The sequence below is a fragment of the Alexandromys fortis genome, unplaced genomic scaffold (assembly GCF_014885135.2).
Source record: "Alexandromys fortis isolate MF-2015 unplaced genomic scaffold, M_Fortis_MF-2015_v1.1 scaffold_84, whole genome shotgun sequence".
Taxonomy (NCBI): domain Eukaryota; kingdom Metazoa; phylum Chordata; class Mammalia; order Rodentia; family Cricetidae; genus Alexandromys; species Alexandromys fortis.
The window spans coordinates 7,760,740-7,788,099 of record NW_026068017.1 but is presented as its reverse complement, the minus strand read 5'-3'; the positions used below and the strand labels follow the sequence as shown (position 1 = coordinate 7,788,099).

The window sequence follows — 27,360 nt, the reverse complement described above, 5'->3', positions numbered from 1 at the left end:
TTTAGCAGTAGATTGTGTTGTCTTCTCTGAGCCTTTAAGCAATCTGCTAAACTATGCCTTTGATGGTGGAACACTACCATATAGGATATCAATATTGTATTGATAATAAAAACATGATAACTTGCTTGTCTGAAATACCCTACTATTGGATACTTAGGCGGTTTCCAATATCTCCAGTTCCAAATAATGTGTTATAACATTTTGTTTATATTTTATATCTCTAATCATTTCCTTTGGGGTGAGTTTCATAGATATAAAATTGCTGAGCCAATCAGTAAGGCAATTTTTTAATGGCTCTGGAAATTTAATGAAAAAAAGAAAAGCTCCTCAGAATGGTGGTGCCCATCTGTGCTCTGCTTAGGTAAAACAACTGACTCAATAGCTCCGTCATACTGGATGGCAGGAGCACACTGAGCTGTATTTACTGTGTTGCAATGTAAGTCAGTGCATTCTGGTGGTGGTGATCTTTGGATGAAGAGCATGAGAATTATAATTTGGGTGATGTACTTCTGGTTAAGAAGCAGAGGATCCATTTGAGATTGGATTATACACACCACACTCCTGCATCCCTGCTCTATGTTAATAATGCTACTTTGTATTCAAAACGAACAATGGTTAACAATGACTAACCTCCGTGTGGGGGTGGGGCTTGGAACTGGCTTTGGAGGATAGGGTTTGGCATGGTAACAAAATATGCATGCATGTGCAGTTACATGTTATGTCTTGATCATGATCAGCACAAGAAACTGTGGGTCCTCATTGCCTCATCTTTCCTGGGGAGCCTATTTGCTGTTGGGACGGAAACCCCAGCCTGAGTGTTTGTGTATTAACAACCCCTTGAGCGCATGCAGTGGCATGGACCCCCATTATGTATGTATATATTTATTATATACACACATGGATTTGACAATTTATAAAACTAAATATTAGAGTTTTGATTTGAATTTGTATTTCTAGGGTGTTGAATACTTTTTGGGTATATGTATCATGATATTTTTCATTTGTGCATATTCTGTTTATGTTTTTTTCAACCAAGGCTTCCTTCTAAACTTGTAATGCCCTTTCATGCACATTCTGAGTTTCCTTCATTTTCTCACTTTTACCCCTTTTGTCTCCCTTCCATGCCTTAGACATAGAGAACTATTTGGGACTTAAAACCATATGTCACCGAATGCTGCGTGGTTAAAGCTTGTCTGCCTAAATATTCAGGAGTTATTTATTGGCCTGCATTTACTTCTTTTATTAGTTTCTCTTTTCACTCCACTTATTTAATTGTGGCGCTTAGTGCTCTGTCATTATCAGCTAGATTTACCCTTCTCTCGCCTTCTTATTAAACTATCATTCCCACATGCCCAAAGAGTGTACATGTTCATTTTGTATCCATTACAGAGCGAGCACATTGTAGCTCTCCAATATAGTTTTATTAAGTTGAAACAAAACCCAGTGTTTGCACTCTGTATCACGGTTAAGGCGCTGCCTGTAATTTTCTACTATGCTGTGTGCAGGGGATTGTTTTTTCTGCATCTGAATTGGCACCTGATGAAAGGATGCCCAGCAGCCATGCCCTATCTTCTCATTCAGGAAAAGTGGGGACCAGAATGGATTGCTGGAGAAGAGAGGCAGGCTTGGAGGACGAATTGGGGTGCAACTGGGTCTCCGGGCTATTTGGTACCCAGCTCTGTTCTTGTAGGCTGGTATTCAGCATAGCATGGGCTGGGTTACTTGATATCTAGATGGGAAATGCATCGCTAGTGATGAAGTTTCTGAGTTAGAATGGGGTACATCTGCAGCTGGCAGCATTAGACTCCAGCTGGGGCTTCATTAGCAACCTCTGACAAGGGCAAGGGACTCGGAATTTAAATCACAAAATTTAAAAAGAAGATCAATATTCTGGAGGAGCCTGAGCTGGAAAACCAAGACTGTCTGCGTTAAGCCCATTACTGAATTTCTGAGAGATTAAAAACAAAAGCTAAAGATGCCCCTTAGCGCAGCTGGAGGAAGTTGGTTCTTTGAAGACACACACACACACATTCTCTCTCTCTCTCTCTCTCTCTCTCTCTCTCTCTCTCTCTCTCTCTCTCTCTCTCTCTCCCTCTCTTACCCTGGAGGACTAATAAGACTTTTGGAGAACAAAAGCAGTACATCTTAAGGTCTGTGTGATTAATAACCCATGTGATTCTAAGAGGACAGCAAGAACATGTTGAAAACATGGAGGAAGAAGAGGAGGAAAAACAAAGAGGAAATTGGATGATGACTGCGATCTAGTGTAAAGCCTCAGCAAGGGCTGAGCAGAGTCTGCTGGCATGGTGAACTAGGAAGTCCGCTGAGGGGCTTCCAGAAAGAGAGGCCAGGATGCTTCCCAGAAGCTGTGTCGGGGTAGCTGTGTAGACGTTATCTTATCTACAAGCACTGTTAGATGGTGGATTGATGGGTGGGTGTTAGACATGAGGGATGCAGCATCTGACCAAGGAACGTGAGGTGTGGACCTGGCCGTAGCATTTGACCTTGGGGGGAGGTAGGTCTAGGACGGTTACAGTGATTTGCTCATGTGGCAAGAAGAGCTTGTTGAGGAGAGAACTGAGGGTGAGCACTCTTTTCTAGTCACTTTTGTTATGTCAGGAAATGAGAGTGCGTTCTCCAGCCGTGACTGAAGACAGGGCAGGGCTGTCAAGAGTTTGAGAGGAGAGGACAATTGCGTATCTGTAGTTATCGCAAGACGGTAGAGGGAATACAGTTCCCAGAGCTGAGGGGGAGGATTTCAGGCCACATTTAGCATCTACCTGATTTGTCTGACTACAAATATGAAGTAACACTAGCCGTCATGTTTGGAGGATTTTCTTCACCGATTGGGAGATGGATGGAATAGGAGATGGTGTGGTTTAACTAGAGTTGTATTTGGTATCATAGACACACTGACAGGAGAGTTAGGGCAGCCTGAACTGGGATAACCATCAGTTAACTAAGAAGATATGTCAGGGAAAGGCATATGGGGATATGATAAAGCACCCTGTCCAGAAATGGAAGCTTGGATGGAGTTGAAGAATAGCCAGGGCTTGGGAGGCTCATAGAAGGGAAAAATGGACACTTGAGTCACAAAGATGCTTGTACTTCAGACTCTGGAAGTGAGTTCATCACCGATAGTAGACATGGTGGGGAAGAGTATATATTTGAGGGTCTGGGCATGTAACCAAGGTCACAGGAGTCAAAGATGCCAGGGAACAGAAAGACCAGGGCTAGGAGTCAGGAATAAGTCAAGTCATGGTAAGAAGGTCGTACAGGTACTAAATGATGGGCGGTGACGGGACATCAGCAGACGCTGACAAGGAGAAAGCAGGAATGTGAGAATAGAGAGCCTGTGCTTCAGAATGACTGGGTCTTCCAAAGGTCAGGAAGAGAAATGGGTGGTGGTGGTGGTGGGGTGGCTAAAGAGATGGCTCTGGGTTAAGAGCCCTGGATTTGGTTTCCAGCACCTGCTTGGTGGCTCACAACCACTTATAACTCAAGTTCCAAGGGATCTGATGTCCTCTTCTAGCCCCTACAGGTACCAGGCCTGTATATAGTATACACACATACATACGTACTTACATACAGGCAACAAACTTATATACACAAGACATAAAAGCAAATACATCCTTTAAAAGGGAGAAAAGGTTTAAATGTGGCATTGTGATGAGGGTGAGGATAAGGGGCCTGTCCCTCTCTGAGCTCTGGGGTTCATGGGATGGGTGGGGAAGGAAAACAGCTTCATGTCAACTCAGGCCAGCCATGCTTCAGTCAGTTTCCATTTAGCAGTGGAAACCCTGGGAACCTTGGGCAGGGTGGAAGGATATTAGAAGGCACCAAGAGTGCTAAGTAGCACAAAGACTGGACAATATAAGGGTTGGATAGGAGGCACACTGTGTGAGTGTAAGTTATCTGGGTGTGCTGGTGACTACTGCAGCGACTCACTAGGCAGGATGAGCATGCATAGTAATATTTAGGTTTGGAAATACATGTATGCTTGGAAAAGGTGAGTGCGTGTGTGTGCACATGTGTGTGTGCATGCACATACGTAGGGGTCCTGGTGCCTCTTTTATGATCTCAAATCTCTTGGCATTGCTGTGATTATGGAAAGGTACTGTAAATGTGAATGCGGAGATAAATCCAATTCTGCCAAAGCTGAGCTTTTGACCCTCACTGAGGGATAACAGGGGCTGACTTCTGGCTTAATGCATTGAGTTGGGGAATCTGGTCAAAATACATTGCAAGAAATTCTCAAAGAACTAATTTAAAAACTCTAGAAAATGAGACCCCTGGCCCTGGGAAGGAGAAGCCACCGAGGAGACACAAGGAAGAGATGCTCACTCACACGTGGCGCACAGCGTCCTCAAAGAGAACCAGGTCCATCACAGCATTCACATCATTGTGGCTCTCCAGAGCCTCCACCAGAGTCTGGCTCAGAATCTCCCACGATTGCACGGGCATGTATTTGGGCTCACCAATGCCATTTGCAAAGTGACAATACATGTTCAGGCTTTGGGTCTGCCGCAGCGTCTCTTCAGCATCCTGGTGAGAAGACACGGGGGTGAGACTTTTGTAGATTCTTGTCTGGTACCACATATGGTGGTGACACCAGCCTGACTGCTTTTTCTACACGCTACATGAAAAATGAGCCCTAGAACCATTTCTAACACTTCCGCTTTGGCACTTTCCCTAGGAGGTGGACTTTTACTCTGCATTTACCAAATCCAGGAACTCATAAACTTTGTTTGTTAATCTTTACAGAATAAGGGTGGGAAGTGGAAAATGGGAAGAATCCATCTTCAAAGCACTGTAAGAATATTTTTGTTTTTGCCAGGCAGTGGTGGTGCATGCCTTTAATCCCAGCACTCGGGAGGCAGAAGCAGGCAGATCTCTGTGAGTTCGAGGCCAACCTGGTCTACAAGAGCTAGTTCCAGGACAGGCTCCAAAGCTACAGAGAAACGCTGTCTCGAAAAACAAACAAACAAACAAAAAAAAGAAGAAAGAAAGAATATTTTTGTTTTCAAAAGAGTGGATGAGGAAGGACACGGGTGGATTTCTCTAGACAGGACTTGCTTTAGCAACGTTGGATACAAGCAAACATTGCCCAGTGGCCTCACTTACTCTACGCTCATTTCAATGGTTCTTATTCTCTAGCCTTCTGTGCTGCATGGTCATAAAGCATGCTTCCTGTCTCCTGTGAGGTTGGTTCTATCTTTAGAGAGGACTTGGTTTCCTAAGAATATTCTAGTAGCGCCCCTCCTTCGTTTACTGGTTTATATATAAGGTTGCTCATCATATTAAAACATGTAGAGTGGAATGCTCTGTTTACAAAACTTTCATAAGGATTCCGTCTTACCATTTGTCAAATCTTGCCACAGGACAAACATTACCATGTCGCGTAATGACTAGTACAATTTGATTAATTAAGAAGATACAACTCTTCATTTATTTCTTCACTATAAACATATTCTCTGAGCATTTTGGAGGCTGCTATTGTTAGTTTACAATAGAGGACACAATAGCATTTTATTGGCTTTTCAATAATCTAGATACCTGAGACTTCCTGTGGGAAGAAATGTTATGGAAGTGATGTGCCCCAGGAAGGCTTTCTACAATTCAGACAAGGAAATCCTTATGGGAAACAGATAACCAATAGGGGCCACTGCCAGGAGAACTAAGTCACAGCAGTGTTAGCCTTATAAACTCCCTGGGCAAGATGCACCAAACACAGTGGAGGGGAAAGTGAGCAGGCAAACCACACACTGAGAAACCAGGCCTGCTGTCTGAGCATAAGAGAAAGGGCTAGAAGATTGACTATCAGTCATCCTGATTTTTGAGGGTCTTTTCAGGGCCATAGAAAACTCTAACCTATTCTAGCCTTGTTGATTGTAACAACAATTGCTTAGACATCTGGGCGGGTTGAATGAAATACAAAAGAACTACCTTTTCTAGTTTAAGAGGACACAATAGGAGACTGTGCTGGCTAGTTTTGTTCTTTAAAATTTTTTTTTAAAGATTTATTTTGTGTGTGTAGTGTTCTGTCGGTATGTATGCCTGCAAACCAGAAGAAGGCGCTGTCTCCCATTATAGATGGTTGTGAGCCATGATGTGGTTGCTGGGAACTGAACTCAGGACCTCTGTGAGAGTAGTCAGTGCTTTTAACCTCTGAGCCATCTCTCTAGACCATGTGCTGGCTAGTTTTATGACAACTTGACAAAAGCTAGAGTCATCAGAGAGAAGGGAGCCTTAGTTGAGAAGATGCAAGCCAGTAGGGGATTTTCTTAATTAGTGATTGATGTGGGAGGCCCAGGCCACTGTGGGTGGGACCACTCCTGGCCTGGTGGTCCTGGTTTCTGTAATAAAGCAGACTGAGCAAACTATGGGGAGCAAGCCAGTATGCGGCACTCCTCCATGGCCTTTGCATCAGCTCCTGCCTCCAACTTCCTGTCCTTCTTGAGTTCCTGCCCTCACTGCTTTTGATGACTAATCATTACATGAAACTGTGAATAAAACAAACCCTTTCTTTCCCAAGTTGCTTTGGTCATGGTGTTTCATCACAGTACTGGTTTCCCTAACAAAGACAGCTCTGTAGAAATGGCTCAGTGGTTAAGAAGGTTAAGAATCCTTCAAGAGGATTCAGGTTTGATTCCAAGCACCCACATGGAGGCTCACAACCATCTGTAACTCCAGTTCCAGCCGATCCAATGCCCTCTTTCAGCCTCCAAAGGACACTGGGCATGAACATGGTACACAGACATACGTGCAGGCAGAACCCCCTTGCAGCAGGGGGTTAAATTAAATAAAAACAAATAAAGCACAGGAAAGGCATGCAGCAACATCTTGGCCCATCTTGAGAACAAGCTAACATTCTGGGTTGATTCTGATGGGTGCCGATTTACACTAAGGATCTCTCAGGAGAGAAAGGAAGGTGCAGGTTTGAAAAGCCTCATCTACAAAGATTCTTTGATGAACAGAACAAGCCTGCAGTTGAATGATCAGAGCTGTGTTGTGTAGAAGGGACAAAGGATGCCCTTCCCCCAATACGGTGAATCTAAGCGTATTTAATAGTGATACTATGTCAGTCTGAGCTACGAGCCAGTCTTTAACAAAGGGGCCGAATCACTTTGTGATGAATTTGGTAACTTTGGTACTGATCCCAGTGCCAGGATACTGATAGACAAGGGACTTCAGCTGTCTTCACAGGCGTTGCAAGAATAATGGCTGTGTGAACTATAGCTTGGTCTCTGATCAAATGATGTGTGTTTCTCAAATCAAACGCACATAAGGAGATCTACTTCAAGCACTGAGTCTTATGACTTTCAAGTTCTGGCTCAGACCATCTCAGGAAACAAGGCTTGCTCGCAAATTTAACTATAAGTACACAAACTGGCTAACTCTGCAGTACTCACGGGGTGGGGGGCATCTAAGATGTGAGAGATCTGGATGGCAGGCTCTATGAACATGATGAGGGAAGTGGAAGTGAGGGTGTTTATCAGTTGGACAGCCGGCTGAAAATAAGCTACTTAACAGTTCCTCTCAGCACCTAGAAGTTGGCCATTTGGACTTGGATGGCTTATGGCATCCTCAGAGGTCCGCACAGGGTCTTACCAGGAGGAAATACGGAGCTGACGCAGAGTGGGTGCTGCAGTGTAGATTGGGTTGCTCCCCGAAGGTTTACATGTTGACAGCTGGATCCCTAGTTAACTGTGTGATGCACACTGGGTTCTTTAAAAGGTGGGGCCAGATGGAAGGTGATTAGGTCACTGGGATACTGCTCTCTGCAGCTAATGATTCTGATCTCGGGCAATGTGCTGTCAGCTCTTCCTAGAGTGTCTTATTAATTGAAAAGTGAGCCTAGTTTATTGACCCAATCCCCTTCAGCATGTTGTCCCTTCTACCTCTGCACCTGTTATTACCACGAGTCCCCTCACAGAGGCCGAACCATGGGTCCATCCCATCTTGGACTTTCAGCTTCTAGACCTGTGCTGCAAATACACCCAAGTCTAAATTGCCCAGCCTAAGGTATCTTGTTAAATAATAATTCATTGAGAATAGAGAGAGCCCAGTGCAATGCAGATGGGGTTTGGTTATCTTTAATTCAGAAGAGGACAGAAAACAGGCAACTCTGCTTGAAAGTGCCATGTAGTTTTGGGGTCACTTCAACACTGGGAATGCCAGTGACCTGGTGTCAGAACTTTCCAAGTGACATTCTATGTTCTAGTCATTTTGTGAGTTAGGAGCTCTTGACAAAGGCAAGTTAGGGTACAATGGATTTGCAAAATGGTTTGTGAATTAGGATAATTTCAGATTCCGGGGTTTAAGTGTTAAATGCAGCATTGAGTTTCCAGAGAGAGAGAGAGAGAGAGAGAGAGAGAGAGAGAGAGAGAGAGAGAGAGGTGTTGTATGAAGCCCTTCTCTACTCCTTCCATCAAGGCTCCTTTCCAGTTGTTCAGAAGGGCACGTTTTGAGGATCACAGTCACAAAACAATGGCGTAGTAGGAAAGGGGGACACATGGTGGGACACGTGGTGGCACATGCTTGTGATCTCACCTGTCAGGTGGAGGCAGAAGAATCGAGAGTTCAAGGCTAGCCTGGGTTTCATAGTGACTTGAACACATAGAGAATTCAAGAACCTTTCAGCTGTATAGTAAAACCCTCTTTCACAGTAAAGGAAGGAGGAAGGGAGGGAGGATGGGGAGTTAGTGAGATCATCAGTCATTTTTCTCTCTGCTTTCTGGACAGGAAACCAGATTAAGTCATTAATATAAAACATTAGTGTCCAAAATCATTCTAAATGTTGTTTTAGAACTGCTCAACGTTTCTAGTTATTAATACTTTCAAAATGGCAACCACGGGAGAGATGAGAACTCACAGTCTCAGGATGCTGAACACCGTCAGAGATATGAACCTGGGGAGCAGGAAGAGGCCTCAGCATCATATGTGCCTGGGAACCAGATGCTCTCTAGGGAGCCTTTCAGTGTGAGATCTGTGGATAAACTACGCCTTGCCCTCCACTTTTTGACTGAGCAAAAGCATGAGGTTTTTTTTTTTTTGCCCACTCTCTGGCTTTCCCAAACTTAGTAGACTAAGTTTGGCTGGTCATCTACGTGGCCATCATTCTATTGACGTTTTAAACCCAAAACACCACAGGCACTACTCACATCAAAATTTTTCTTGAGGAAATCTGTTTGGATTTTGTCAAAAAGTTCGAAATCCTTTTCTTCTACCATCTTATCCCGGTAAACCCGATTTGATTCATGCAGATAGAGCTTTACTAGGTCCTGGGTGGACTTCACACATTCCACAGAGGAGAAGAGAATGCCCTTCGGAGAGATCAGACAACAGACAATGTTAACAACAGCAACTGAAGAGAACTTTCTGGAGCAGTGCTTCTCAACCTTCCCAATGCTGTGACCCTTTAGTGCTGTTAGGGTGACCCTGAAACATAAAATTATTTCATTGTTACTTCATAAGTGTAATTTTGCTACTGATATGAGTCATAATGTAAATTGTTTTTGGAAATATAAGTTTGCCAAGGAAGTCATGGCCCACAGGTTGAGAATCACTGCTCTGGAGCGTTTTGTCCAATTTGGGATGGTGTCTGGAGTTATCTCTCAAAAGGGTATGTTGCAATGGAGTGGACACTCAGGATGCTCGGAAGGAATTTGTGGGGAGAAACATGTTATATTTCAGTTTTACACGGTTCATTTTTGCAAATTGATTTTGGCAATGATTGACTGCATAAAGTCAGAATAATGACAGGTGACAAGTTGGGAACAGCTGGCCTTTGCAGGTCAGCAACCAATGTGTTCATCTCGATTGAGTTCCTTTCTTAGGTGTTATAGAGATGTGCTGGTTCTTCAAGTCTCTGACACCTCTCTTTGCTATTGTTAGCCAACACATGAACAGATATCTGCTTTCAATAAAAAAAAAGAAAATGGAGGCAGAATGAACAACATCAACAGGTATCCAATGAATTAATTAATTAATCAATCTCATCACCTTGTTCACTCTTATTTGCCTTTTTGTTCTGGAGGACATGGGGCCACCTAATGGTTCCATGTTAGTCTTACGAGAATACCCAGACTCATCTACACAACACAAACACTTGGTCATAACATTGCTACAATCCACTCCTTCATGATCATCCTCATCATCGCTTTCTGTGCTGCCTACTTTCCACTTTTGATTTTGTTTTTCTGATCCTGCACACTTTTTGTTTATTCCTTGTTTATTTCCTGTGCTTGTCTTTCATGATTCCATTCCTTAATGCCTTTGTTGAAGATGGCTGAGGTGCCCCTCTCCTGTTCAACAGTACCCTCTCTGATACACCCAACAGGCTGTTTCTGTGTAAATCTCCAGATAGAAGCACTATTTCCTCAGATTATTTCTCTCTAAGTTTGTTTATTGCAGCTCACGACAACACTCAGAGGGAAGCAGACTGCTTTCATTGTGATTACAGTGGATTTTTGTCAGTGTATCATCAGCGCTTAGAATGCTGTCTGACATAGATTTGCAACAGATGCTCCCTTTGAAAGATTTATTTCAAAATAATATGTGTGTGTATCTGAGTGTAGGTATATGGACAGAACTGTACTTGCCCACAGCCCACAGACACCTGAATCTGGGGTTGATGGGAGGCTATGAGCTATCTGACATGGGTGTTGGGACCTGAACTCTGGAGCAATACATACTTTTAACCAGTGAGGCATCTCTCTAGCCTCCTGAAGCGAATTATCATTGAAACAAGAGCGGGCTAGCATTAAATCTTCCACACGTGTGGCATATCAACAACCTTCATCAAGATTTTGGTTTTGGTAATGGTTGACTGACTGGTCTTGGATCAACCCACGAAGACCAACAAGAAAAGACAGAGAAGTAATTTTAAAGCTCCCTATTTTCAGTTGTTACAGAGAGAGTGACTAAGATAATGAAGACTGGAGGGGTTAAATACTAGAGATCTGAGCCAGAGAACTAGCATTTATTGTCTTCTTGAGACTCGTATCAAACCACAGATGATGGCTAGAAGTTAGGAAAAGGAAAAGACAGAGACAAGGGGGAGCTAAGCTGTTGCATGATCTTGTCTTATCTCATGGAGTGAGGAGGATGAAAACTAGATGCAAGGATTACTAAGGAGGAGAACCATGCTTCACACTCACAGGGAGGCTCTCAGAGTGTTGTGCTAGGGTCTCACAGGGATGGAAATTCAACAGCAGTCAGCGCAGGCTTCATGGCTGCTCAGACAAGCAGAAGAGTGTAACCTCCAAAGGCAAACATCATTGTCTAATCCTCAAATTATCTGCACATGGGAAAACCAATCAGAACTTCATAGAAAACCAAAACTATGAGGAACATCAGGGCCAGATAAGACTAAGTGAACCCAGAAGAAAATAAAGAGAACCCCAATTCACAGACAGTCTAGATATTGGACTGAACAAACACAAACTTTCACAAAACGGTGACAGAAAGGACATTCACTAGACGAATAGTGAAAAAACTGTCTATCTTGAAAAAGGGAGAAAAGCAAACAACAGAAACATACAAAAGCTCCCCAGAATAGAAGAAGGAAGAGAGAGGAAACAGAATGGAGGATACACAAACAAGTAGTGCAGGTAGACCGGATCTCAGACGCGTTATTAGGTCTCACAGCAGAGCAGATGAACAATATCACAGAAAGGCACAACTGCCAGGCTTGACTTCCAAAAGCCTCGTATCCTCAAACATAAGAATATAGAAAATCTGAGCCTAAGAAAAAGTCCTTGAGAAACTAGACATCAAATTACCAAATAATCCAATGAAAAATGGGGTACTGACCTAAGCAGAAAATTCTCAACAGAAAAATCTCAAATGGCCAAAAGACATTTAAGGAATTGCATGACATTGATAGTCATCAGGGAAATACAAATCAAAATGACTCTGAGATGCTATCTTACACCAGTCAGAATGGCTAAGATCAAAAACACTGCTGATAGCTTACACTGGAGAGGTTGTGGGGTAAAGGGAACACTCCTCCATTGCTGGTGGGAGTGCAAACTTGTGCAGTCTCTGTGGAAATCAGTTCGGTGGTTTCTTAGAAAACTGGAAATTAATCTACATCAAGACCCAGTGATACCATTCTCAGGCATATACCCAAAGGATGCTTAATCACCACAAGGACACTTGCTCAACTATATTTATATCAGTATTGTTTGTAGTAACCAGGACTTGGAAACAACCTAGATTTCCCTCAACTGAATAATGGAAAAGAAAATGTGGTAAGTACATTTACACAATGGAGTATTACTCAGTGGAGAAAAAAAAAGACATGAAGTTTGCAAACAAATAAATGGAACTAAAAAAATCATAGTGAGGTAACCCAGATCCAGAAAGACAAACACAGGAATATTAGATATAAATCAAAAGATAATCAGGCTACAATTCACAGCCCCAGAGATGTTAGGTAACAAGGAGGACCCTAAGAGGGATGCATGGATTGCCCTGGGAAGGAGGAATAGATGAAATCTCCTGGGTAAACTAGGGTCAGGTGGATGGGGGAGGAAGAGATGGGGGATGGGAATATGAGGTATCCTGATAGCCATGTTGGGGGAGGAATATTGAGGGAGATCAATGAAAGAGATTATCTTGATAGAGGGGGCCATTATGGAGTTAGGAAGAAACCTGGTGCCAGGAAAACTCGCAGGGAATCACAAGGATAACCCCAACTAAGACTCCTAGCAATAGTGGAGAGGGTGCCTGAAGTGGCCTTCTCTGGTAATCAGATTGGTGAATAGCATAATAGTCATCGTAGAATCTTCATCCAGTAACTGATGGAAGCAGAGATCCACAGCCAAGCACTGGGTTGAGCTCTGAGAGTCCAGGTGAAGAAAGGGAGGAGGGAGCAGATGATCACGGGAAATCAAAATTATGATGGGAAACCTACAGAGACTACTGCCCTGGGGTTGTGGGAGCTCAGCCTCTAGACCAACAGCATGGGACTGACCTAGGTCCTCTGCATATGGGTGACAGTTGTGTAGCTTGATCCATTTGTAGGGCACCTAACAGTGAGACCAGGACCTGTCCCTGGCACATGATCTGACTTTTTTGGAACCTATTCCCTATAATGGGATGCCTCTTTTAGTTTTGGCGCAGCGGAGAAGGGCTTGGTTCTGCCTCAACTTGATGTGCCAGGCTTTGTTGACTCCCATGGGAAACTTTACCCTTTCTGAGGAGTGGATGGGAGAAGGAAGAAAGGAGATGGGGAGAGGAAATGGGAGGAGGAGAAGGAGAAGGAGAGGAAACTATGGTTAGTATATAAAATAAATTAAAAAAATTAATAATAAAAAATCAAAAAAATAAAATTGGATTAAAAAAAGAAAAAGGATGTCTTGCCTAACTATGGGTTGTTCACCCATGGGTTCAACAAACCTTGAATAACAAATATTTAGAAAAGATTATGTCTGTACCAAATATGTACATTTTTGGTCATTACTCTCTAAATAACATGTAAGGACAACCACTTACATAATACTTGTTTTGTGTTAGGTATTATGAGAAACCTAAAGTTATTTGAAGTAGATGGGATGCTGTGTGCAGGTTACATTGAGTATCATGGCATGGGTGGACTTAGAACCTTTATGTATTATGATTGAGGCTTTGGTTCAATTTCCAGAATTGGAAAAGAGATAAAAATAACAATAAAACTATTCTGAAGCCAGGCGGTGGAAGCGCATGCCTTTAATTCCAGCACTCGGGAGGCAGATACAGGCGGATCTCTGAGAGTTCGAGGCCAGTCTGGCCACCAGGACAGGAACCAAAAGCTACGGGGAAACCCTGTCTCGAAAAATCCAAACAAACAAACAAACAAAAACTATTCTGATATTCTATATAAATGGCCTAAGCATCTGTAGATTTTCATGTCTATGACGGTCCCGTGTCCTGTAGACGATAAGTAAAGCCACTGACTACAGGAATATGGGTTAGTCACATTATTATCAAGCAAAGATAACTTTAAGGCAAGAGCTGTTTTTGTAGGTAAAGAAGTACATTTAATATATAAGCAACAGTTCAGGAAGATGGGATAATTATGAGTATACCCATATATACAAGAGGAAAATAGAATTGTTTAAATTCCTATGCATCATCTGTCCATAAAACTTCAGAGTGTAAAAAAAAAATTCTCTTATTACAACCAAGGAGCATCTGACCAGGGATTGCACAGCCTGCCTTGGCCTGGGCCTCCCACATCAACTATTAATCAAGAAAAAGCCTTTCAGACTTGAACACAGGTCAATTTATGGAGGAATTTTCTCAATTAAAGAGTCCCTCTTCCCATAAACATCTAGGTTTGTGTCAATTTGATAAAACCAACCAAAACAACATCCTTTGCAAAGTATTGAGGTGAGAACTCAGTTTTAAGATTTCTAGATGAGAAGGCAAATGTCCAGGCAAGAGCCGAAGCAAGGTTGCTTCTGGTCAGGGGTGGTTGACCAGTTCCCCTTTAGCACTGCCACTGAAGAGCAATGTGAATTTGACTGAACATTTTTACCTCTTGCTTTTCCTTTAGGAAATGCAGACAGCGATACCCAGTCTCCATCACATTTCAGTGAATTTAAACATGGGTCTATGACATGAGCAATCTCTCTCTCAAATAATGCTCAAATCATAGAACTAATTATGAGTAAGCACAGACTTCCCATGCACCAGGAGCCTCAGCACCATAAGTTTTACAGGGTAGTGGGTTTTTGGCTTGTGTTATTCTTGAAATAGGATCTAACTATATGTATAGTCTGACCTCTAACTGGCTGTGACAGGTTGATCTCAAGTTGAATACCAGACTAGACTATATCTGAAACAGATTTATTCTGGAAGTAAATCTGAACTTTGTAGGATTGAGGCTGTATATGAGGTGAACGACATTTTAGGAAGGCTGTAACCGGACTTCTAACTTTAGTTTGGGAGATATTTCTTTTCAGCATAAAAACAATGAGTATAAGCAATCAAGAGGTTTAAGCAATTACTTTTCTTTCCCCCTTCGTCCTTTTTCCTTTTGTCTTCTTTCCCTTCTCCTCCTCTTATTGCTCCTTTTCATTCTCTCTTCTCTTTCGACTTTCTTGTCCATCTTTTCCCTTATTCTTCCCAGTACACTAGGATACTAATGTATCATTGTCTCCCTGATGCTAGCTTTGGAAGGAAAGAACCAAATGGGCTGTCTTTGCTGAAAAATAGTTTAGCTTTAAAACAAAACTTCGTTTTGTTGACGTCTTCCTCATGGAGCCCATGGCATTCTTTACTTATTTATGATCACAACCCCATACAACTTGCATCTTTGTTGAGATGGATTTGCCACTCACCATCTGTTTCATTCAGAACAGGAGCCGATGGTCCATCTTCAAGCTTTCATAGCCTCTCACAAACTTACCTGGAAAATATTGGCAAAATCTCTGAGATTGAAGATGTAGTGGAATTTGATTGCCGTGGGCAGGAATGTGGTGGCAATTTTCTGGTGGAAGGTGACAGCTAGGTTGATCAGAGGAGGGACGGATTTCTGCAGGGTGGTGGGAAAGTTTCCAAACTTCAGGTGATGGGTCAGGATGGTGCTATAAATGGAGGAGAGGGCATCAGCCCCCGGGAAGGAGAGGACGAACACACTGAAGTGACGCTGCAGAAGGACACAAGGAACACGGGACAGGCATGAGCTGGACATCATTTATCACCCAGTGAAGATCACTGCTCTGGACTGGGGTCAGTAATCAAAGATTCTGTATCTGAACTTAGGCTGAACCCAAAGTGACTGGAAGACTAATGGCATCAAAGCTTTGGCCAAAGATACTACATGGGATAGTGGGGAAAGAATCTGAATATAAATCCGAGTTGGCACTGTGTCTATATGCCCTTGAGAAGGTAATTGCATCTACCAGAAGTCTTATATTAATAATGAGGGAGTTGAGTCACGTGAGATCTGAGAACTCATCTAGTGTTTGATCCCATGACACTGAGTCTAGGGGCTCTTATCATAGAAATGCAATTGGTTTGCCCCTTTGGTAGGCTGGGCAGAGAAAGGCCAGTTACCACTGATAATCAAAGGCTGTCAGCCCTGATAGATAGCATTTGGACTCAGAAGCACCGCCCATGCTCGACTCCTTTCATACCTGAAGCCTTGGGTTGATGGTAAAGCTGCCTGCAGTGGGGTTCATACAGGAGATGTACTGTATGTTCATGATCTCCTTTAGGGACAGCTTGTTCCGATCATACCTGAAAGAGAGGCCTCCAGTGAGCCACCTTTGGTGGTATCTATCTGGAACCCAGACACTCAGGAGGCAGGAAGCCATGAGTACGAGGGTGGGCTGGGTCACATAGTGGTATTCTCTCTCTCTGAACAAAACAAGCCAAACCAAACTTACAGTGAGAGATATATGTGGGGGGTGAGGCAGGTAGCACTTCCTCAAAGTGAAGTAGGACAAGTTCCATGATTCATGTGCTTGGGTTGTGTCTTACTTATTTTCTCTTGCTGTGATAAGAACCACAATCAAGGAAACTTCTAAAAGACAGTGTTTAACTTGACATATGGTTTCAGAGGGTGAGAGTATCACAGCAGAGAGAAGGAACAGCAGAGAGAGTTCACATCTTAATCCACAGCCAGAGGCAGCAAGAGTGCATGCGGATTTGCATGTGTCTTTTGAAACTTCAGTGTCTGCCCCCAAAGACACACCTTCTCCATCAAAGCCACACCTCCTAATCCTTCCCCTAAACAGTTCCACCGACTGGGGACCAAACATAGGAGCCTATGGGGGCCATTCTCATTCAAGCCTAGACTTACTGAGAGACTAAGGAGAAACAATAACCCAAGACAACAGAAGAGAAACCCAATATCTCTGGAAATAGCCCAGGAGGCAAGCTCAGAAGAGGACTGACAGGCCAGAAGAAAGTCAGGGGGATGTGGCAGCCCAGAAAGCAATGGAAGTCAGCGCTCCTCCATTAGCAATGTAGAGAGACGAAAGACCCCTCCCCAACAGGGTCCCTCCTATTCCACAGTAAAAACAGCTAGGAAGTTTTCAGGAACAGTTCAGAAACTGGGTAGAGGGGTGCAGAAATCAAAGACAAATGCATTCAAGAGTGAGTAGGAAGCTAAGCGGGAAGCAAGAACAGACATGGAAATTTAGTTACACACAGAAGAAAGAGAACATGGCCGCAGGAGAAAGTTATGAACAAACAAAACAGAAGTTTCAATGACATGAAGGAGCCAGCAAAGAGATGGGGACAGCTAGTGTAGACTTCAGGATTAGAAGGCGATGGAACCAATACACAATGCTTTAGGGAAGATGTCATGGGAGCGTGGAAGGCTGTGACCAAGGTCTACAGAAGCGAGGATGGACGTGGCAATGGTTTCCTCAGAAAACCCAAGTCATCAGCTTTGTTACACTGGAAATTGAGGGGAGAGCAGAGGCTCTGAAACAGGTATTTTGGAGACAGTACAGGCCAAGAAAGGAAGCAAGAGGACAGACTTTGTTTCTATGTCCCACCTAGGATGTGCAACTACGAAGCAAAGTTAAACAGCTTAGCTTTAGTCTTTTTTTGCTAGAGCGTTTAGTAGTTCAAATCCTAATGCAGGGACAGAGGGCAAGGCGCTAATGGATTTGACAGAGATTTTAGGAAGTACCGGGAAGCGCATCATCACTGTGGTTCCTCTCTTATTTTTCTCTTGAACCCCCCGACCCTCCCCCACTCCATCTTTACAGAAGGAGGCTGGAGACAGACCTGTTTCAGACCACTGACCTTTTCCTGGCCAGTGTAGACTGGCTGCTACTACAAACAAGGATGTTGTTGAGAGAAACTATGAGACTCTGCATTGCTCTGAAGACGTCAAGCCCAACTAGGTCAGCCGAGAGTGTGTCTGCTATCATCAGAGCACCTAAGCAGGGGGCCACAGTGGGAGCAAGTGGGGAGTCCAGCTCTGTATCTAGATGAAGTCTCAGAGAATACAATCTCGAGATAGTGTTTTCTTTTTAAAATTGTCTATCATAGCTTTATATTTGAAAAATAGCAATGGTGCATCTAGTGCAGTTTGGTATGTTTCCATATGCTTGTTAGCACACAGCCAACGAAATGCAAAATTCCCTTTCCATCATCTCTTCCAACACATCCATCCTTCCCAATCTCCGGAGGTCATGGCAATGAGTCCCATAGAAAACCGTAGTTTACTTCTTGGGCGAGAGCTCAGTACTCCTTTGCCCTGAAAACTGCTCTGAGGGAGCACTCCAAGAACCATAGGAACCCCAAGGAATGGGGTTTACCCTGGGCGCCTCCTCTTGTGGCACTGGAGTTGAAGGAAGTTTGTCGCTGTGACCCCTAGTGAGCTGAGCGACCCGAAACCCTTCTGCAGGGACACTTACCAGTGGCCATAGTCTAGGTGCTGCCTGATGACAGTGTGGGGCTGTACCGTCCCATAGGCATCCACCTCGGGCATGTTCATATCATCGATGAAATAGATGAGCTTCCTGTTGCCTGGAGGGCCATAATTCCTGCCAGCTTTCTTTTCTAGAGGTTTCTCTAGGACGGCTGAGGAGAGATCCAGTCAGTTAGGGAAGGAAGTTTGAACCTTAGAAGTGAACACTGAGGCAGTACATGCCCAGGGCAAGCTGAGGGGTGCTCTCATGAATGCACAAAGAGCACCTATCATACTGTTAGATTAGTCATTCTACAGGACCCGAAGAGGAACCTGGAGAGACCAGGCAGCAATTGTGGCACTCTCCACCAGGCACTGAGCATCTTATTGTATGTTTTGTTAGTTTGTGTTGACTACCTAATCTAATTCTTACAACACAGGGTGATAAAATGTACCATCTTCCATTCCAGAGGTAAGGGTGCCAGGGCACAGAAGCACTCAGCTGCGTTGCTAAGGGAGAGTCAGCATGCAAAACCGAACAGCTAAGTCCCAAAGCTTATGCACTTGCTATTCTTGGGGTTCCCAGTTTTTGTTGTGTAACAGGTTCGTAAGTGAAGTTTCATCCTCAGTCACCAGACAGGCAAGGTCTTTATCCCTAAGAAACTCTACATAGAACTGGACACTGGTAGATCTTGCCACTGTGCACAAGACACGTAGGAGACTAACAATTGAGGCTCCGGGACTCAGCTAGGGGCCCCTCTGACCCTGAGAGCCGTGGCGATGAATCACTGGATATTTTGGCAACAATCTTGGCTGAATCTTCACCTCCTGGGGTTCTCCATGAGTTCGGGTGGAAAAACAGACTCAGAGAATGTCTGGGAGGCATCCAGCAGCGCCCTTGCCTGCCTTCAGTCCTATGGCTCCATATCGGTGAAGAACAGTGACCTTCTGAGCACTAAGTACAGACACGCGCTCCTAGACTTGTCTTTCCCATTATCAAGCCGGGGAAGGATGTAGACACACACTGTTTCCAGCCTGATGGGGCTTGTTCAGAGCCAACTTAAGTAATAGGGTGGAGAGTTAGGATTCACTCTTTTTTAGTAAAGCAATTAAATATTTATGGATTGCAAGAAGCAACACTTTCTTATTACAGCTGGGAGCCCTAAGAGCCATCTGATTTCTTCTCCTGAAAAACAAGTTTGTAAACAAGGAGAAAGTGTCAACAGACAAGGAAGGTGACAGATAGAAAGACAAGTTCCTTCAAGACGCTTGAATATTCTAATTTCCTTGGCCCAAGTTAAATTAAGTGTTTCAAATATGAATTAAATTTAAATTTAATTAGCATGCAATTAACATACACTATCAACCAATTAATCACCCAACACCTTCTTCCCCCCCTTAAAGATATAACAACTATATACAAGATCTGTCAAAATGAAATATAATTAATGGGCTGCCAAGGACACACTTTGAGAACAGTCCTGCTAATAGGAAACTTCTTCTAAGGAATACTTGCTTCTCCACCTCCCAAGGCAATGGTATTCAAATCAAACTCTTGAACTAAGCAGACCCTGTAATTTGGGTTGATTAAACTCTTTAGACATCTACAGGATGGTGGAAAAGAAAAACACCCTGGTTAGCAAGAAGTGGCCTTGCAGAGCGCTGGTTTGTCTCCAATGGAATATGTGATGCTCTCCCAAGAAAGGAAGGAAGAGAGAGGCAGGGTCTCCCGCCTTGTGGACCTCTCTCTGCTTCCGTTCACTCTAAGCGGGAATGACCCTGAAGCAGCAGTTCTGCTTCTTGGTGGGGTTGGAGGGACGTGGCTTAAGTTTGCCGCACTATGTTGATATTGCTATTGCAAGACGAACAGGACTGATGAGGAGAGCAGCCCTCGCTGAGCAGTTCCGGCTGAGTTCTGACCTGCCCCACACATGGGTCTGAGTCGAGCCCACCCCGTTTGTGTATATTTTCTACTGAACTTCTTGAGACCTGTGTGGGACGGCACAGCTCAGTCTGTGGCTTCAGGGAGCAATGCCATCTGTTTGAGACCCGTGTTTGTATTAATCCCAATCGCCATCTCTTGCGACCGCCATCTTCCATGTGAAGACGGTTTTAGTTTCGCGGTGGCTGCCGTCCTGTGCTCTGGCTCCCCTGTGGCAGTGGTAGCGCTATCCCAGTCGATCACCTTGACTTCCTGCTCCACTCCTTTTTCACTGTGCTTTCAAAACAGCAGAAAGGGGAGCCCTTGGGAAGAGTGAGCCAGATCATGCCAGCGCCCTGCTTGAGCTCGCCACAACACCTTATTTCAGCTAGACTTCCTCCTCACACCCTGCTCTGACCACCTGCTTCTGAGACACGCATCCTTCACTGCCCCAGAGAATCTGCTCTGGCGGGGTCCTATGCCTGGTATCCAATTCTTCCAAATGCCAGCATGGGACTTTTTTTTTTCATTTATTTACTCAAATATGTCCACCATCCAGTCAGGTCTTCCTAGTATTTTGGCTAGATTCGAGCCCCCGCCACGTCTTTCCCCTACCTCTGTTTAATTTTCTTTATGGCACTCATTACTACTTAATGTGCTTTGATATTTGTTATTTGTCTTGTTAGCTCACCCACCCATTCCATATGAGAACCCGAACTCCTGAGGACAGGGATGATTTCGTTTCATTAGCACGTTCTTTAGCACACAGAAGAATGCTTAGGGATGGTTTATTCAGTTGAGGGATGAATGAAAACATTATAGCAAGTCCCGAGAGTTGGCAAAAGAAAATCTTTTCTCCATACTGGAATTAAAGGCACGGGAGTTAAGCAAGGAAGGTTGAGCTCCTTGTTGCAACCAGGATCTAGCTCTTACAGTGCCAATCCCAATGCCTTTTTCCGCCCTGGACATGGCAGCAACTTTTCTGGTTACTATAATACTGATGAAAGCTACTTAGGCTTGAGGGTACAGTCCATTATGGCAAATGAGGCAGGAAGCAGCTGGTCCATTGCATCCATCTTCAGGAAGCAGAGAGAGGTGAGTTTGCTTTATCCTGTTTATTCAGCCCAAGACCCAAGCCATTGGAATAGTGCCTTTTATGTCTAGGGTGCGTTGTTCCACCTCAGTTGATTTAATCTAGAAAACCCCTTACAGTAGGATTACCCTGGCAAAGACTCCAGGAATAGTGGGTAGGTGCCTGAACTGGCCTTCCCCTGCCATCAGATTGGTGAATACCCTAACTCTCATTTTAGAGCCCTCATCAGTAACTGATGTAACCAGATGCAGAGATCCACAGCCAAGCAGCAGGCCAAGCTCCAGGACTCCAGTTGAAGAGATGGAGGAGGGAATATATGAGCAAGAGAGGTGACGATCATGACGGAGAAATCTACAGAGACAGCTGAACCAAGCTCACGGGAACCTATGACTCTAGACCGACAGCTGTGGAGCCTGAACTAGGCCCTCTGCATGTGGGAAACAGTTGTGTAGCTTGGTCTATCTGATGGGCCCCTGGCAGTGGGACCAGGACCTATCCCTGGTGTATGAACTAGCTTATTGGAGCCCATGCCCTACGATGAGACGCCATGCCCAGCCTTAATGCAAGGGGGAGGGGCTTGGTCCCAACTTAATTTGTTAGGCTTTGATGATTCCCCATGGAGGCCTTTACCCCTTGGGGGAATGGATAGGGAGTGGGCGTGAGGGGGAGGCGAGGGGGTTGGAGGGAGAATTGTGGTTAGAATGTAAAATGAAATTAAAAAAAAAAGGAAAACTCTCATGTGGGATGTCCTTCTGTTTATGTGTTGCTTTTATTGGTTGATGAACAAAGCTGTTTTGGCCAATGGCGTAGCAGAGTAAAGCTAGGTGGGGAGTTCAAGCAAATATACATACACACACACACACACACACACACATATATAAATATATATAGTGGCAGAGGTAAGGAGACGCCATGTAGCCACTGAAGGAGTAACATGCCACACTGGTAGGCCACAGTCTTATGGCAATGCACAGATGAATAGAAATGGGTTAATTTAATAGTTAGAGCTAGCCAGTAAGAAGGTTAAGACATTGGCCAAATAATTGTAACTGGTAATAAGCCTCACAGTGGTTATTCATAAGTGGCTGTGGGAACTAGCAACAGGGGCCCGGTGGGTGGATAGAAACTGGAGCAGTGGCTCTGGGCAAGATGGAGACAAAGCCTTCTGACTACCAAATCCCTTACAGATATGTCCAGAGGTTTGTGTTTTTGTTGATTCTGTATCTTGTCACTTTGACAATAACCATTTAACTATTACACTGGGTGCGTAACCCCTTGTGCCTTCATCCTCAGCATCTTTAGGTTGTTCCCAACCATTCTGGTCCTCCAGTATCTAGATTCAAGAGTAGGTACATTCCATGCATCCGTACTGGTATGCCAGGGACTGCTGTTGTAAGCAGTTGACCTGCACTGTAATACCAGCTCCCTTTAGAGCCCCTCTGATGAACTGTCTTTACCTCTTAAAAGTCTTTTAGGGGAGAAGACTGAGCTTTAGATAAATCAAGGGGTTTTCGCCAAGATCAAATGACTATAAAGAGACAAAGCCAGGGCTTTACCCCAAGTCTGCTCAGTTGCAGACTCTGCAGACTCTCAGGGAACCACAGCTGGCAACATTGTCTGCACAGGGCCGCCAATTGCTTTCTGCCTTTAGAAACTCTCATTTCGTTGCCTGCTCCATATTTATTTTTTGTAGATAGCATCAATAATTAATTAATCATGACTTCCCTTGCAATCACATGATTTGTGTACTCGTGTTTGAACTATTTTCCTTTCAGATTATTTAAGTTTTCCATATGTTAAGACTTTTCGGTTGTATCTGTAATTCCTTTTGATGTATTCTTTCAAGAAATAGCTTGCTTTGCATGACTATAAAAATCATACATATTCATTCTGGAAAGATTAGAATGCACAAAAATTTGCAGAGATGAAAGTGACAATTGGCCAGAATTCTACCACCAAGCAGTTAACAGTTCTTTCAATATTCTTAGTCCTGTACTTTATTCAAGATACCTTTTTCTATTAGATTTTTAAAATCTCTACTAATCATAATTGTTGTGAACATATTGCTTATATATTTTATTCTTTATTTAATATATTATATAATTCTTTTCTTCTTCTTCTTTTTTTTTTTTTTTTGGCGACACAGTCTCACTATAAAGCACAGGCTTGCCTTAAACTAATGAGCCTCCTGCCTCAGCCTCTGGAGGGCTGGGATTGCAGATGTGAGCTACAATGCCTGGCTCTATTGCAGATTTCTCTATCTGATAATAAAGATCCCTTTGAAACGTTGTTTTAATGGCCGTGCTACGTTTTATAATTTATGGAACGACTTCTCTATTGTCTGAAGGCAGCGCTTCCAGTATCATTTTGTTTTTGAATCACCACAGTTTCGAGCAGAATTCTTGCTCACTAGATGATTTAGCATTAGTCTGTGTCATTCCCTTTCCGGAAGATGGTGAGCTAAGGGGAGCTCTCTACCTACAGCCGTGTGAGCACAGCATTCTTTTGAGGTATGGATGTGAGTAACTCTTTGAAGGTACCTGGTAACCTTAAATTTTAATGAGCAGGTTACAGAGACTCATCTTACACTTTCAGACACCTCAGCTCCTCTCTAATTAGTGTAATTAAGCTCTCACATATTTGTTGAACTAATAATTCAATCGCAGTTGGACGATTAGGGAATGCAGGATTGCTGTGAGCATGACGTTCAGCCAGCTCCTCTCAGCAGAAATTCTGAGTCCATCGACTTTCAACCAAGCTCTTTCCTGTTTTGGTTAGTCTGTGGCTCTTTGTAATTTTTATTATTATTATTTTAAAAAAGCTTACTCCCGTTTTTTTAAAAGAATGAGAAGAGAGCAAAGATCTGGGGAGAGAGAAAAAGATCTACTAAAACAAAGACCCAAAGGGACCCCAAACCAATTTGGAAAGAGAGGCAACTTAATTTGTACCAGTAATCTAAGATGACACAACTATCAGACTCCATAAAAGCTACCTCAGATTTGCCTTTTAGGAACTGCTTGTTAGAAAGCTCAGAGTTACATCTGTATAATTCCAGTACCCACAACACCTCAGATTAGGAGTACAATTCCACCTCGTCTAAGGGAACGCTTGTTCCAGGTGACAGTCTTGGAGGTAGAGGTCATAGTTATTCATAAAGGAAATACCAGGACGCAACAAGAAAGATAGTAAAAGAGAGCTGAAGTGAGCTTTCATCCAAGCGGGCCCCAGCAGAAAGCAAAGATGAATCACTAGGTTGTCTCCTGGCCAAAGGAGCAAAGGCCATGCAGCTGGGTGCGTGGAGGATCTGGTGGGATGGAGGACAGCGACTTCTACGCGAGATGAAGCACTGCCAGCATGACTGTGGACGGAGCAGAGAGTAGCTTGTTAAAGCCTGAGGTTTTTCACGATGAAGGGAGGTCCTGTTACAGTCCCAGTCCCAGACGCAGATAAGAGCACACTCCATAGGTCAGGCACATAGAGCAAAGATGGCACTCTACTGCGGAAATTAAAACGCATGCCCTACAGAGTCTCACTGTAGAAGTGCCATAGAGTTTGGTCAAATCAGACAACTTTGCCGTTAACTCATAGGTGACTCTGAAAGAAGACACATTTAAAATAGTAAGCCTCGCGTGCTCATCTTCTGAAAAAGGAAGTCATGGTCAGACCTGTGACCATCATGGCTCCCAGCTTCATTCTCTTTCAATGCATTCCAGCTGGGGTGGCCATAACTGTGAATAGTGAGGCACAAGCACAAACCGAGGCGGTTCCTGAGTACTCCGTCCATCCCTTCATCCACCCATCCAAGCATCCATGCATCCTTACACATCTATCCATCTATATCTGGTCTCCCCCTATAGCCCAGGTTGTCTTCCAGCCTTTGAATCAGCTGCTGCAGCATCCCCAAGCTAGGATTACAGGTGTGGTACACCACATCCCTCCTTTCCCTATTTGGAATGAATGAAGCAGAAGACATTCAGACATCTTGAAGGATAAATCAAGGTCATAACAAATAATTTGACACGGGTATCATTAAGCAATTGATCTAGAGTTTGTAATCATTTACCTTTGGACTTCTTCATGCTTGCATGTGGATGCATACATACATATGTGCATGCGTGCATGTGTGCGTGCATGTGTTTGTATATATTTGTGATTTCTATATCACTGTCGTTAGGTTTTCTGATACTTATAACAACGAGGTGTCATGGGGTGGCTAGGGGATGAAATGAAGTAGGGTAGGGATGGAGCTCTTAGCACACGGCTGACTATATTAGCATTGGATTTATGCTGTCTGGAGCGCCATGTGAGCTGTGGGAATGCCTGAAGCACACTCCTCATCTGCATTTCAGTCGGTTCAAGGAGGACTCAATGGAGACTCCAGACCTGGATGCCTTGAGAGAAGAGAGAGGCAGGTGCTTCCTTTATGCCAGAACTTCTAGTGTGAAGAAAAAGGATTCGCTGGGCTAAAACAATGTATGAGCTGCAAAATGTCCCCTAGACTCCGTGGGATTGGCCTGTGGGGTGGGGTTATTTCTTATTTCAAAGCAATAGTACTTCTTCCAAAGAATATTAGCTCTTTTTTTTTCCCTTCAGAATAATTTTTTCAGCTTCTTTTAAGTAAGAAAAATTTGTTTACGCTCTTTTGATTCTGACAGCTGCGGCTCAGGAAGAATAGTATAACATAGAGACTCAACTTTGAGAAGCATCTTTGTTAATATTATTATAATAATAGATTTATCCTACTAAGCACTTTTGTGTTAGGAATCATCTGGAGTGTTTTACAAATTTTATCTTACTATTCAAGAATGCAAAGAAAGAACTGTTGACACCGAACAACATGGGTTAATTTAAAATGCAGCTGAGGAAGGAGGCAAGCAAAAAGAGCATTATGTTGTTTTAGTAGACGAAGGAATAGAAGATACGAACTCACTGGCTAGGATGGAAGATTGGTGGATGTCTGGCCTAGGGCAGGGTGGAAGGGTGGCTGTGAGGGACTGTCAAGGACATGAGGAAACCTGGAGGTGAGCACATTCAGTATTTCTACAATGACAACAGTTTCATGGGTGTGTAAATATTTCAAAACCTACCAAAGTTTACACTTTTAATATGTGCAGTTTACTATATTCGCTATAACTCCATAAAACCTTTCATAAAATGAAGCCTTTAAAATGGGAAAAATTCTTTATCGGCTCATCTGACAGAGGGCTACTCTGAAATATACACAGAACTCAAAAGATAAAACATCAAGAAAACAAACAACACAATTTTTAAAAAATGAGCATGAAGCCAAACAGGTTCTCAAAAGACGAAACACAAATGGCTGAGAGACATTTTTTTTAAAACGGTCAGCGTCTTTAGCCATCAGGTAAGTTCAAATTAAAACTACTTTGAAATTTCATTTTACCCCAGTCAGAATGGCTGAGATAAACCCCAAAACAAAATAAAACAAATAAACAAAAAACAACCCACAGACGACGACAAGTGCTGGCATGGATGAAGGGAAAGGAGAATATTTATTCATTATTGGTTGGAAGTAGAATATGGCACAGACACTATGGAAATCAGAATGGGGGTTCATCAAAAATTAAATATATTTATCTGCATGATTCAGCTATACCATTCTTGGACATAACTCAAAGGACTTTGTACTACAACAGAGACACTTGCTCATCTGTCTCCATTGCTGCTGTGTTCACAAGAGATGTCCATCAGTTGCTGAATAAGTAGTGAAAACATGATACATTTATGCAAGGGATATTATTCAGATGTTAAGAAAAACAAAATTATGAAATTCCCAGACAAAAGTGATGGAGAAAGGACATTGATTTCTTACTAATAAAGAAACTGTCTAGGCCCATTTGATAGGCCAACCCTTAGGTAGGCAGAGAAAGCAGAGAGAATGCTGGAAAAAAGAAGATGAGTCAGGGAGTTGCCATGATTCTCCCACTCCAGACAGACGCAGGTTAAGATCCTCCCTGGTAA

General features: G+C 43.4%; 1 protein-coding gene across 1 annotated transcript in view; it reads right to left on the bottom strand.

Moving 5' to 3' along the window:
• The window catches only part of Dnah9 (dynein axonemal heavy chain 9), a 328,862-nt gene that overhangs the window by 148,471 nt on the left and 153,031 nt on the right, over positions 1–27,360 (bottom strand). The window contains 5 exon segments of the mRNA XM_050162584.1: positions 4,349–4,545; positions 9,165–9,326; positions 15,401–15,640; positions 16,131–16,233; positions 18,372–18,537. Of these exon segments, the coding sequence (XP_050018541.1) occupies positions 4,349–4,545; positions 9,165–9,326; positions 15,401–15,640; positions 16,131–16,233; positions 18,372–18,537 (868 nt within the window).